The sequence below is a fragment of the Thalassophryne amazonica genome, chromosome 6, assembly GCF_902500255.1.
Source record: "Thalassophryne amazonica chromosome 6, fThaAma1.1, whole genome shotgun sequence".
In the NCBI taxonomy this organism is placed as follows: Eukaryota; Metazoa; Chordata; class Actinopteri; order Batrachoidiformes; family Batrachoididae; genus Thalassophryne; species Thalassophryne amazonica.
In genome coordinates, this window is record NC_047108.1 from 86418502 (window position 1) to 86432972 (window position 14471).

At 42.2% G+C, this 14471-nt stretch overlaps 1 protein-coding gene across 1 annotated transcript in view; it reads right to left on the reverse strand.

The window, feature by feature from the left end:
* Positions 1 to 3902: 3902 nt before the first annotated feature.
* The window catches only part of slc12a5b (solute carrier family 12 member 5b), a 93759-nt gene continuing 83190 nt past the window's right edge, over positions 3903 to 14471 (reverse strand). Inside the window, exons 20-27 of the mRNA XM_034172700.1 lie at positions 10681 to 10850; positions 10465 to 10596; positions 10185 to 10292; positions 6723 to 6839; positions 6271 to 6467; positions 5952 to 5966; positions 5724 to 5857; positions 3903 to 4148 (exon numbers count right to left, since the gene is read on the reverse strand). Of these exons, the coding sequence (XP_034028591.1) occupies positions 4057 to 4148; positions 5724 to 5857; positions 5952 to 5966; positions 6271 to 6467; positions 6723 to 6839; positions 10185 to 10292; positions 10465 to 10596; positions 10681 to 10850 (965 nt within the window). The 3' untranslated portion in view covers positions 3903 to 4056. The remainder of the gene's footprint in view (positions 4149 to 5723; positions 5858 to 5951; positions 5967 to 6270; positions 6468 to 6722; positions 6840 to 10184; positions 10293 to 10464; positions 10597 to 10680; positions 10851 to 14471) is intronic.

A 14471-nucleotide genomic window follows, 5' to 3' on the forward strand; every position in this document is an offset into this window, starting at 1 on the left:
GGAGCAAAACCAAAAGTGTTGCTTTTATATTTTTGTTGAGTGTATGAGAACTAGAGGCCGCAGTCGCACTGAGTCATGTCCCAGCAAGGAGGCGTGGTCGTCATTTTAATTCCAGGCAACTTAGTGAGAAGCGCCCATAGACGCTCAATTAGTCTCGTCAAGAAACAGGTGAAATATGCCGGAAAGCTGCGCATGTTGGCAGAGCCACAAACGGAGTAAGAAGGGAGACAACATTTCCTTCCATAAGTAAGTGGTTTTGGTTATAAACAGGTGTGTGTCGATAAACAGGTGTGTGTTTCCTTAGTCCGAGGACATGGATCATTATCTCTTCACTTATGTCTAGTTGATATTTTCCACTGCTAGACCGATGTCTAATTAAAATACTTGTCGTTAGTGACTAAAATTGTTCGGTAAGACGGACGAATTTTTTAATTTTGCACCTTAGAATAACCGAGCCACTGCTCTGAGATTATAATGACCCGCGCTGTGCCACTCACAGTCACAGCCTCACAGAGATGTGCACACACACACCACTGACTTCATGAAAGCAACTTGGCCAATAAAGGATAATTGTGTAAAAATATAATATGTATATAAATGTACTGTAATGGGTTTAGGAGCAGCGCTGTGCTGAACACAGCAGCAGCTCAGTTCAGCAGTGCAGCTGGAACAGATCAGATCCGTGTAACTTTCAACACCAATATTTGGGAATGTGTGTGTGTCAGAGTAAGTTTAATACTTTCCTGACATAATTTAATGTAAATTCATTTTACTGGCTCGATATCCAGGTCAGAACGACACTTTAACATGTATTTTGCGAGCGTTTTTCTGAGTGTGGTCAGTCGCAAATCCGCATTGAAAAATTCATTAACATCCGGGCACTTTGTCAATATTTTTCACGGTTAGGAGACGTCATGTCGCAGTCCATGAAGGGACATTCGCATTTAGTGGGCAGCATTGGGAGTGCAGACTATAAAACCTCTTTGGTTACAGGCTACCCGTTTGCATTCTTGTACAAAACATTTCAGTGTTAGCCCAGTCTACCCAGCTGCAAATGGATACTGTGGGGAGTAAGCTACGATGGACTGGTGTCCAATGCAGGGGAGGTGTACGCTCTCATCCGATTCACATTATGGTACCTGGAGCTAACCTCAATGGGCCTCGAGGGTCTGGGTAGGACTTACCTCTACTTCATCTTTTCTGACAACCAACCTTTGATCCCAATCACAAGTTTTGTTCCTGACTTTTGACCTTCAATCCCAAGCGCTCATCTTTGAACATCACCAAGAAGGTTACGTTTTCATTGTCTGTCTGTCTTGGTCCTATGATTGGCATCAAAGAATTCAGGATCAAGCAGCAGATCTGATCATTGATCGTCATCACTGAAATAATCACTAATCCTGATTACAGGTTCAAAGTAATCAGGATCAAAGGTCAAACTTCAAGGGAGGATTCAGGATCAAAGGAACTAAGATCAAGGCTCACACCTCAATGGCAAGATCTATCCTTTGATTTGTAATCAGACCAAAATTGAATTAATTCTTACATGAACCGAGGCAGTTCTGTGGCGTGGTGATGAGGCACTGGCGAACGCTCCCTGGCCTTGACCCAAGGCCTACCTCACCACCAAAATTCATCAGAATCCTTACATGTTTTTTTTTACATATTGTTTGTAGCCTGTTGGCGAAGCGACAGACCAACAAAAACACATCCTCCATGAGACAGATAATCTTTTATCCAACCTGCAGTATTTTATGTGCTCAAAATCCACATGATGTTATTCAGCCCCTTCAGTCTGTATGATCCCTGTCCAACTCCGATCTGGGATTGTGATAATCTTCATCAGAATCCGTATCAAATCCTTTTCTTTTCATTTTAATTTCCGTTAAACTCACTGCTGAGAGCGTGATAGGACACAGACAGATAAACAGAAAAATCCTCCCATCACGAGGACGAGCCAGTGACGACAATGTTCCTCTCATCATGTGTGACGACTGGGACACATCCTGCTTATCACGTGTGACATACTACCTGTATGACACAAAAGCAGGATAACAGTTGATTTAGGGTATCATCACGAGTGCATACTAGTTCTGTAAATCCCTTTGATCCAGTCACACATTTGTTCCAGAAATTTACATACACATTGACATCTGGCTGCAGCTGACACCATAAACTCATGTAAATAAGCTTTTTTCTCATTTAAAATAAGAGCATAAATATTGCTGTTGCAGATTTGTGAATTCTTATCCCATGTGCCTCCAAGCCTACTAAGGACAGATCACTATGGAAACAAATGGAAGTAAATACAAAAAATAATAAAAAATCAGTAATGTTTACTGGAAAATCAGAAAAAAGTGCACAGGCGATCACAGACATAAAGTCATTTAAACGCATCATGAAGGTGAATCTTCCAGTTGCTGAGATAACTGAAGATTTTCCAGATTTCCAGCCACTTGTGGGAATTGGTGCACACCCGCGGTAAACCACAAACTCGTCTGCTGCTGTCTGATGACATGCTCGTGACAAAAAGGTATATCTACGAGGGCTGTCAATAAAGTTACGGTCCTTTTTATTTTTTTCAAAAACTATATGGATTTTATTCATCTATTTTTACGTCAGACATGCTTGAACCCTCGTGCGCATGCGTGAGTTTTTCCACGCCTGTCGGTGACGTCATTCGCCTGTGAGCACTCCTTGTGGGAGGAGTCGTCCAGCCCCTCGTCGGAATTCCTTTGTCTGAGAAGTTGCTGAGAGACTGGCGCTTTGTTTGATCAACATTTTTTCTAAACCTGTGAGACACATCGAAGTGGACACGGTTCGAAAAATTAAGCTGGTTTTCGGTGAAAATTTTAACAGCTGAGAGATTTTGAGGTGATACTGTCGCTTTAAGGACTTCCCACGGAGCGAGACGTCGTGCAGCGGTCCCAGGCACCGTCATCAACCTGTTTCAAGCTGAAAACCTCCACATTTCAGGCTGTATTGATCCAGGACGTCGTGAGAGAACAGAGAAGTTTCAGAAGAAGTCGGTTTCAGCATTTTATCCGGATATTCCACTGTTAAAGGAGATTTTTTTAATGAAAGATGTGCGGACGGGTCCGCGTGTCGGGACGCAGCCGGCGCCGTGTGGCGGCACAGGAAAAACACCTCCGTGTTGATAACCATTTGTAAAATCCAGGCGGCTTTTGATGGCTTTCAGTGGAGTGAGTATATGAGAAATTGTTTAACAGCTGGACATGTTCCAACTTGTCATTAAGGCTTCCAACAGAGGTGTTTTTCCTGTGGCGGAGCATCGCGGCGGCTGCGAGCCGACGCTGCAATCCGCCCGCACGTCTTTCATTAAAAAAATCTCCTTTAACAGTGGAATATCCGGATACAATGCTGAAACCGACTTCTTCTGAAACTTCTCTGTTCTCTCGCGACGTCCTGGATCAATAGAGCCTGAAATGTGGAGGTTTTCAGCTTGAAACAGGCTGACGACGGCGCCTGGGAGCGCTGCGTGACGTCTCGCACCATGGGAAGCGACAGTATCACCTCAAAATCTCTCATCAGCCGTTAAAATTTTCACTGAAAACCAGCTTAATTTTTCGAACCGTGTCCACTTCGATGTGCCTCACAGGTTTAGAAAACATTTTGATCACACAAAGCGCCAGTCTCTCAGCAACTTCTCAGACAAAGGAATTCCGACGAGGGGCTGGACGACTCCTCCCACAAGGAGTGCTCACAGGCGAATGACGTCACCGACAGGCGTGGAAAAACTCACGCATGCGCACGAGGGTTCAAGCATGTCTGACGTAAAAACATATGAATGAAATCCATATAGTTTTTGAAAAAAATAAAAAAGACCTACACTTTATTGACAGACCTCGTATTTCACAATGACCCAGGTGCTACCAGTGTTAAACAATAACAGATGCGGCTAAATGGGTAGAGGTCACCTGAAAACAGCAGTCATGAAGACAGGCAGTGAAGGATTTATGCAGAACAGTGCAGAATTGGACGAAGGGGAGGGCGGAATCCGTCGAGACACCATGTGTCAATGTCATTAAAAGGCCTTCAGGAGTAGATGGTAATCACCTCGCGCCCACCTCCACGCACCAGGAGCACCCGATTAAGACCTTCAGTGAGGACCTCAAGGAACTCCATGTCTGAGGAAGACTCAAAGTGAAGGAAAGTCCAGATTCATTTGCTCATCAGATTTATTATTATTAATGAATTAATTCATTTTTTATAGCCACAAACTCCAATTAAGGGTCACGAGGGCTGGAGCCTGTCAGCCTGAGGGTGAGAGGTGGCGTACACCATGGACAGGACGCCAATCTATCAGAGGCCACTTATAGACAAACACACTCATTCATAATCACACCCACGGCCAATTAGAGTCACCAACTCACCTGCATGTCTTTGGAAGTGGGAAGAATCAGGACCACCCAGAGGGAACCCAAGTGAACACAAACTCAACACAGAAAGGCCTGAGTGGGAAGTGATCCCATGACTTTCTTGCTGTGAGACAACATTGTGAACCACTAAGCCACCGCGCCACCCAAGTACTATTATTATTATTATTATTCATTCATTTATTTTTTAAAATGAAAAACACCATTGCATAGACATAAATGGTAATTAGACTGCATTTATATAGCGCTTTTCCATCTGCATCAGACGCTCTACAACAGTGGTGTCCAAAGTAATCCAGAAAGGACTGAGAGGGTGCAGGTTTTCTTTGCAGCTACTGACTCCAGCAGGTGATTTCTCTGATGAACTCTTCCTACCTGCTCAAAGTGATGTTAATCAGTGAATTAATTTTTGGATGTGATCTGGATTCTGGATCAAGATTTCAGTTTATATAGGCTTTGAAGGATTATATCAAAACTACTACAGATTCTCACCAAATTTGCACCACAGAGAGACATTAGGTCATGGAAGACTCCACTGAATTTTTGAGGTGATTCAGATTGGTGGATGTGAGGAATCTCACATTGCTCTTGCTTTTGTGTGTTTGTAATTCCCAGATTTTAAGACCATTGTTAACTCTGTTTTTACCAGTTATTGTATTAAATGAAGTTAATGTGCTGTATGCATCCTGTTAATTGTGTCCTGAGTGGCAACAAACTCCCTGAGCTACATCAAGATTAAAACATTCAGTATAATCAGATAGCAGATCACTTTCAGTGATGATTTGTATGAACAATTATCCTTATATTTTCTTTGTCTAATTACTTATGGCCCCTGAAGATGGCGGAACTGTGCATAAATTGGCTGTAATTCCTATACTGTAATGTAGTGTTTTTGTTGTTGTTGTTTTTGTTTTTTGGAAGGTTAAACTACACTGGAATAAAAAAAAAAAAATGAAACTACCAGCACATCTTGATTGTTTTATTTTAAATCCATTATGATTCACATGGTTGGAGAGTGCACATTGAGGACGTACCACAAGATGTGTGCAAAAATAAAAGCAGCGCACCTGCAGTATAACTTCACCGTGGTACTTTGGGAAACTTTACCCAGGTTGTAACGCTGAGTTACAGGCCCCATGGCAATGCAGGGATTAATCTCAGGTTTTGACAGCAAAACTGTTGAAAATTCAGCCACGACTAAAACAAGATAATGGAACATCCCAGCTCAACATGGACAAGGTTACACAAGGTAGGGACAAGGTTTCAAACTGTGACCATTTGGGTTGCAGATCCGTGAAAGTGAGATAAGGGGTGAATAAAGGATACAATTTTCATCACCTATGCGATTCTTGGGTGGTCCAGGCATGTTGAGCAGCACAAGTTTTGCCTCCTTGGACTTCTTTACGATGACTTCATTGAGCCGCAAAGCTGTATGCATGCGCCTGACATCAGACTGATTCCTGATGAAAGACATAGTCATTAAAAAACCACACCAAAACAATCAGAGAGCTGCTTAGATCACAGATCCTCCACCGCAAAATACTGAACACTTACAAGTTCTCCCATTCCCTGTAGCGAGGTTTGAAGGAAAAAAAAATTATGAATGTTTGTTAATGAGCCAAGACCAACGTTTTGCTCGTCACGAGTATAACTGCAACATGTGTGTGTGGTCGACGTGCATAAACATTTACTTTTGACCTGTGCACATGTGTAGTGCCACATGTGCACAGGTGGTGCTGTGGCATACCACGCATGGTGAAATGTGTGATGATCCATACGTGGTATGCCACATGTGGAGCTGCACATATGATTGTGCAGAGCGTGTGGTTGTGCATCATGTCTGCAGCTGAAGGGAAACAGACAGACCACTCACGGCTTCATGCTGAAGAGTTCCTTGGCCACTTCCAAGTTTGCTGCTGCTTTGTGATTCTTGACCTTGTCTGTGCCCTTGTCTTCCTTCCAGCTTGCAGTGCCCCCTGCAGGCACAGTAGGTGACGTGGTACCGGCTGCTGTGGAGATGTTCTTCCTGTGGATCGACTCAACCTGTGTTGGGTTACACACAGCCTCAGACTGACAGAAGGGCACGGAGATGTTGTGACAGGGTGACATCAAAAAGAAACACAAACACATCTGTTAGTTGGTTTAAAAAATAAAAATAAAAAAATCTATGGATGGCGAAGATTCCAAAGGGGAGCAACCATGGGGAAAGGAGGTGTTGGTGGTGCTATTGTGATAATGAGATGAAGAATGTGTTCACACAGATGTTAGAGCAGAATGGAGGGTGTGAAGTGAATGTGAGATGACGAACAGTTATTTCAGCTTTACCTCCTCTTCTGGTTTTTCCGCCAAGCTGACGCTCTCCTCAGTGCTGCGCTGAGAGCGCAGTGTATTAGGGTTTTTGCGACGGATAGACCCACGGGATGAATCTGTAATACTTTGGATCTGTGATGATGGAAAAAGTATGGAAATTAGGTTTAACGTCTCACTTCCCTCTAGAATTCACTCCCTCTACTATAACATAAAGACAAGTCCAGACACAGACGACACCATCACATCATAAATTAATCTGACAGCTGATAATTGGAGACACAACACAGGCAGATTTGTTGTCACGAGAGATTTTTATGATGAACTGGCTAAAATTCCAGGTTGCACCATGTGGTGACAAAAACACATATTCCTTATGCATGTGACACAGATTCACATAAATTATTTCTTTGTGATTCATTATGTGGTTGTATGTTAAATTCAACTACATTATCATTTCTTTGATGAACACACAACCCTTATATCATGTTTAATCCATAATGGATCCAAACTGTTTGAGTTAAATTCAATTCATTTCATTTATATAGTGTCAAATCACAACAAAGTTGCCTCAAGGTGCTTCACACAAGTAAGGTCTAACCCAGGGGTTTTCAAAGTGTGGGAGAGTGAACCCCCATCAGAGAACAAATGAATAGCTGCACTCCCCCCCCCCCCCGCCCCCCACAACACACATACACACAATTTCAACATCTTTGTGTGTTTCTTTTTATTCTTTTACACATATTAAACACATTTTAAATATACGAGGTCTGTGATGAAAAAAGCGGTCCTTTTTATTTTTTTCAAAAAATAAATGGATTTGATTCATATGTTTTTACGTCAGACATGCTTGAACCCTCGTGCGCATGCGTGAGTTTTTTCACGCGTGTCGGTGACGTCATTCGCCTGTGGGCAGGCCTTGAGTGAGGCGTATTGATTCCGCTTATTGATCCGATTCCATATCGATTCCCTTATCGATACCTCTTGTGAATTTTTTGTGTACTAAAAGTAGGCTTTACAGGTTTTCTATGTCACCGGGTCAAAGAGCTTTTTCTTATCATGCACCTGCTCTGTGGAACGGTCTTCCTTCAACCGTGAGACAGTCGGAGTCCGTGGACATTTTTAAGTCAAGACTTAAAGCCTATTTTTATTCTCTTTCTTATGAATAGTTTTTATTTTTATCTGTTTTATTATTTTACTTCTGTTTTTAATTATGTATTTGAATTTTAAATTTTTTTTATTTATTTATTTAAATTTTTTTATGTTGAACTGTTCTATGTGAGGCGCCTTGAGACAGATTTTGTTGTGATTTGGCGCTTTATAAGCCAATTAAATTGAAATTGAAATTGAACAACATTTTATTAAGTCTTAAAGTAAATAAATATGAAATTGGTCACTGGATCCTTAAACTTTGGACATAATAAACTCTACATGGTGGATCCTTGATCTCTGGACATAAATAAGAATAAACAAAATCTCTAGTTATTGTCAAAAGCATTTCCTTTCAGACATTATTGGCATAAATGTCTTTCCATACATCTGAGTTGAACTGTTGCAGTCGGCTGTGCTGCATGTCAGGATGTAATTCATAAAGAATACAGCACGTCTCATTTTGAGAGGAAAAAAAAGTTTTAGTCGATTGTCATTTCTTGTCTGTATTACACAGCGTGTGTAAGAGGTGTCATTTTATTTAAAGCGGCAATTCGTTTTGAAGTTATTACTTCCGACTGGACTCTGTCTCAGCAGAGAGCTGCGCAGCATTTGGAGCTGTGCCAATGGAACAGAGGACAATTATCGTTTCTTGACTACAACAAGACAAGAGTCCCAGTTAGTGACTTTAATACACACAAAAGTGACTCATGGTATTTTAATGGCTTTGAGAGGGGTTAAGAAGCGGACTTGCCATTTCTGAAGAGCAGCGAATCAACGAACCAACAAACTAGTGGATCGAAGCATTGCTTCAATGGCAGACCAAACCCTGAATATCCGTAAGACTTTATTTGTACGTCCGTATGACTCTGAAACCCAGAAAAATCCGTATAATTTACAGACAATCCGTATAGGTTGACATGTATGACCTCAGCCAAAATCTGACCTGATATGAATTCAGTGCAACATGTCCTTGTTATTTCTACCTGGTTCTTTTATGTAAAATTCTGCCCCTTACCAAAAACCAAACCATTGTATTCCTCATTTTGAGTTTATTCAAGGTCATGTTAGAAACCAGGCCTGGGTGTTATGTGTCGACGCGGGTTGAGGAGCGGACCTGCATCCGACGGAACCCAGCGCTAAAATAACCAGAAAGCGGTTCCAATAACAAAAACAATTTATTTTTTCACCCTCTGGTGCATAATAAAGTGTAGAAACTAAAACAGCGTCATTCTGGTGGAGTGAAGGCTGGCACGCTCTCCAGCGCCCAAAAGGATCGAAGCCCGGCGCTTCTGGACTCACTTTACCGCCAAACACCCCCCAGGTGGACACGACAAACCGACTCTCTGCGAAGGATAGAAGAGGTGAGGTAAGTCAGCAGTTACAACCAATATCCTTCAAAAGACACACACCATCAGCAACACATTCAGGTCTGTATTTCAAGCTTTATGTAAATGAGCAGCTTCTCACAACAGGTGGAGGATCACCAGTCCGCACGCCACGGCAGTGAGAAGCGAGCTGCACAATTCTCATCACAATTCAAATATACTGCGTAACAAAATACCAAGTTACTATCAACAATTAGTCAAATAATTAATCACCTCTGATGTGTGCTGACAGCATGTGTCCCTCACCCTTCTTCCTTCAGAGGCACGATGTGTCAAACCCAGGCGCGGTCCTCAGCGTCTCACAAACGAACATCACAAGGTCGAGTTCCCGGCAATTCTGCTTGAATCACACATGGCTTAAATGCAGAACGCCGTCTAATTATCTGCTTCAGCTGAAAGTCTTTAAGGTTGCATGTGAGCACCATTCACAGGTGCTGCACATACTGTTGATGAGGGTGAAGGACTCTTCTGCCAGCACCTTCTCCACAGACAAATCAGTTTTCATACCACCTGGAGAGCAAAGAAAAGAAAAGAACACCAAAATGTCCAGCCACACCCCCCCAACACACAACACTGGGACCCTCACAGACAGTGTCCATCTTGTGAAAGGCCCCTAAAATGAGTCATACAACACTTTTTATACCTTGTGGGTGTTAACGTAGGTGTGGTTTAGCCTCACATTTCTAATGTTACTGGCTCTCACCAACAGGGGGAGATCTCCCTATGTCTGAGACTTGGACACATGATAAAGTAAAACCTAACTTATATTTCTCAGAACTTCCAAACAAATAACAAAAATACTTAATAGCTAACATAAAACAAAAAATTAGCACAGATATTATCTAACATCCTTTAAGGGATTTTTCTCAAATTAGAACAAAACGTTGACTTTATTTTGTTGAGATTAAAATGAAAACCCTTCAGGTGCTGCATTTTAGCTTACCTCTCTCTCCTTCTCATTCTTGGTTAGATGCATCTGTTTGAGGATCTGTGAGCGTTGTTCCATAATGAGCGTCTTCTCGTAGGTGTAGACTGAGATGTCACTGTCAAACTTTAAAGGACAATTCCACTCAATGAAACAGGAGGTCATGTACTTATTATATCTGATTATGTAAGAAAATTCTGATCTATTGATAAAAAAAAAACCAAAACAAAACAAAACATGTAAATCAACAAACAATCCCTGCTCTTTGTGGAGAAAACGTGTCCGACACGTCTCTCACCATCTCCACCACCTCCACCTCGGCATCAATGCGAAGGTGATAAAGGAAGGTGATGAGATCTTTCTTCATCTGGATGCTGTTGTCATCCATCTGCGCTACTGTGAAAATGCGCATCTTGCATTTCCTCCACACCTACGACACAAACCAGAAAAACAAGTCTGACAAATCATATATCAAACGCAAGCACAGAATGTCGCGCCGTGTTTACTTTCCCACTTTATGCTGGCGCAGCAGGAAGGGCAGAAGCATCAGCATGCCTCCGTCGTGGACGATCCACCACACGTCTATGTGGCCTTCAGTGAAGCGCTCGCCATTCGAAGGGTAGCTGGAGATGTTCTTAGGAACCAGCAAGGCCAAACTTGCAATAGTTGTCTCTCTCACCACCTCTGCAGAGGAAACGAAGATATGGCTTTGCTGAGAAAGAAACAGAGAGACAGAGACAGCTGATATACGAAAACATTCCTCTGACAGCAGGATTATTTGTCACGGGTTCTGCCAGCCGCAGAGACGGCTGTTGATACTGCTGTGGTTTTATTTAGTCTGCTTCATTTTCGTCACAGCAGCACAAATTCATTCTAATTCATTCCGTGATGGCTGCACGAAATTAAAAGTAAAGCGGGGGTCGGGGTGGTTATGGTTAGGGTTGGGGGTAGGAGTCGGGTTAGTAACAGTGAGTTAAAAAGAAACCCCGTCACGAAAATTTGACTCATTTCATCACGGGAGCATGAAAAAAAAAAAAAAGTGAGACTGGGCTGGTAGTTCACAATATCTGTTCAAGGAAGCTGGATGAATTAGCATGTAAAGGTTCAAGGCTGCAAGCCTAAGCTAAAGACCTCTGATCTCTGATCCCTCAGATGACACTGCATCAAGAACCATGATTCATCAAAAGCTGATTTAACTAAAGGGTTTCTTTGGGAAACCTTTTTTCAAGCACAACAATATGGAGTTTCATTCACAAATACCACTTCAAACTGTGCAAAACAGAAGCCACGTGTTAACCTTGTCCATTAGAGGCATAGACTTTCTGGGCTCAGAGGCATCTGGGTTGGACCATCACATAGTGGAAAAGTATTGTGGTCAGACAAACAGTATTCCAGATTATTTATTTATTTATTTATTGGAAGAAATGGACACAGTGTGCTCTGTACCAAAAGCAAAAAATGATGACCCAGACTAGTATCAGTGACATGTCCAGGGTCTGTCATGGTATGGCGTTGTGTCAGTGCACTTTTCAAACATAATTTACACTTGTGTGATGGCAGCATTAATGCAGAAAAGTTCATTAAGATTTTAGAGCAACATCTGCTGGCTTCAAGATGATATCTTTTCCAGGGACATCCAAGCATTTTTCAACAAGACAATGCAAAACCACATTCTGCACACATTACAAAGGCATGGGAGAAGGTACAGTAAGTAGACCAGCCTGCTTGCAGTCATGACCTGTCCCCAATAGAGAATGTAGGCAAAATTTTGAAATGAAAAAGAAAGAAAGAAAAAAAAAAAAAACCAACAACAAAAATGCAACAACGACTCAGTACTGTTAATACACCTTAAGACATGTTTGCAGGAAGAATGGGCCAAAAACCACCTGAAACATTTCATTACTTGCTAGCTTCAATGCCAAAATGTATTTTATGTGTTGTGAGAAAAAAAATGGCAACATTACAAAGTAGTAAATGCTTTCATTGCCAGCCACCAGTAGAGGCAAGCTTGCCTCTACTGGTGGTTGGCTCTCACTGCGGTATTGTATCACTTCCTGTTCCGGAGCACAGCGGTGTTTTGTTGTATCTGTTAGCTGTTTAATCTGCGCAGTTAGATTGATCTAGTTACCTAGATAACGATTTGTTTCACAGTGTAATCTTCACGTGCCTTAACTAAAGTACTCCCTCTGCTGAATCACCTCTAAATTATTTACACATTATTCACTTTGTGTGTTTTTAGGAATCCACTAGCTTAGCGCAGCTACTAGCTCTTAGCCAGTTTAGCATGGCGGCTTCTCCTGTCTCTCCTGCACTTTTCTGGTCTGGGTGTGAAATGTTTAGTTATTCCTCGGCCTCCTTTAGCAGTAATGGTACTTGTAATAAGTGTAGCTTATTCGTAGCTTTGGAGGCCAGGCTGGGCGAATTGGAGACTCGGCTCCGCACCGTGGAAAATTCTACAGCTAGCCAGGCCCCTGTAATCGGTGCGGACCAAGGTAGCTTAGCCGCCGTTAGTCTCCCTCTGGCAGATCCCGAGCAGCCGGGAAAGCAGGCCGACTGGGTGATTGTGAGGAGGAAGCGTAGTCCTAAACAGAAGCCCCGTGTACACCGCCAACCCGTTCACATTTCTAACCGTTTTTCCCCACTCGGCGACACACCCGCCGAGGATCAAACTCTGGTTATTGGCGACTCTGTTTTGAGAAATGTGAAGGTAGTGACACCAGCAACCATAGTCAATTGTCTTCCGGGGGCCAGAGCAGGCGACATTGAAGGAAATTTGAAACTGCTGGCTAAGGCTAAGTGTAAATTTGGTAAGATTGTAATTCACGTCGGCAGTAATGACACCCGGTTACCCCAATCGGAGGTCACTAAAATTAACATTGAATCGGTGTGTAACTTTGCAAAAACAATGTCGGACTCTGTAGTTTTCTCTGGGCCCCTCCCCAATCAGACCGGGAGTGACATGTTTAGCCGCATGTTCTCCTTGAATTGCTGGCTGTCTGAGTGGTGTCCAAAAAATGAGGTGGGCTTCATAGATAACTGGCAAAGCTTCTGGGGAAAACCTGGTCTTGTTAGGAGAGACGGCATCCATCTCACTTTGGATGGAGCAGCTCTCATTTCTAGAAATCTGGCCAATTTTCTTAAATCCTCCAAACCGTGACTATCCAGGGTTGGGACCAGGAAGCAGAGTTGTAGTCTTACACACCTCTCTGCAGCTTCTCTCCCCCTGCCATCCCCTCATTACCCCATCCCCGTAGAGACGGTGCCTGCTCCCAGACCACCAATAACCAGCAAAAATCTATTTAAGCATAAAAATTCAAAAAGAAAAAATAATATAGCACCTTCAACTGCACCACAGACTAAAACAGTTAAATGTGGTCTATTAAACATTAGGTCTCTCTCTTCTAAGTCCCTGTTAGTAAATGATATAATAATTGATCAACATATTGATTTATTCTGCCTTACAGAAACCTGGTTACAGCAGGATGAATATGTTAGTTTAAATGAGTCAACACCCCCGAGTCACACTAACTGCCAGAATGCTCGTAGCACGGGCCGAGGCGGAGGATTAGCAGCAATCTTCCATTCCAGCTTATTAATTAATCAAAAACCCAGACAGAGCTTTAATTAATTTGAAAGCTTGACTCTTAGTCTTGTCCATCCAAATTGGAAGTCCCAAAAACCAGTTTTATTTGTTGTTATCTATCGTCCTCCTGGTCGTTACTGTGAGTTTCTCTGTGAATTTTCAGAACTTTTGTCTGACTTAGTGCTTAGCTCAGATAAGATAATTATAGTGGGCGATTTTAACATCCACACAGATGCTGAGAATGACAGCCTCAACACTGCATTTAATCTATTATTAGACTCAATTGGCTTTGCTCAAAATGTAAATGAGTCCACCCACCACTTTAATCATATCTTAGATCTTGTTCTGACTTATGGTATGGAAATTGAAGACTTAACAGTATTCCCTGAAAACTCCCTTCTGTCTGATCATTTCTTAATAACATTTACATTTACTCTGATGAACTACCCAGCAGTGGGGAATAAGTTTCATTACACTAGAAGTCTTTCAGAAAGCGCTGTAACTAGGTTTAAGGATATGATTCCTTCTTTATGTTCTCTAATGCCATATACCAACACAGTGCAGAGTAGCTACCTAAACTCTGTAAGTGAGATAGAGTATCTCGTCAGTAGTTCTACATCCTCATTGAAGACAACTTTGGATGCTGTAGCTCCTCTGAAAAAAAGAGCTTTAAATCAGAAGTGCCTGACTCCGTGGTATAACTCACAAACTTGCAGCTTAAA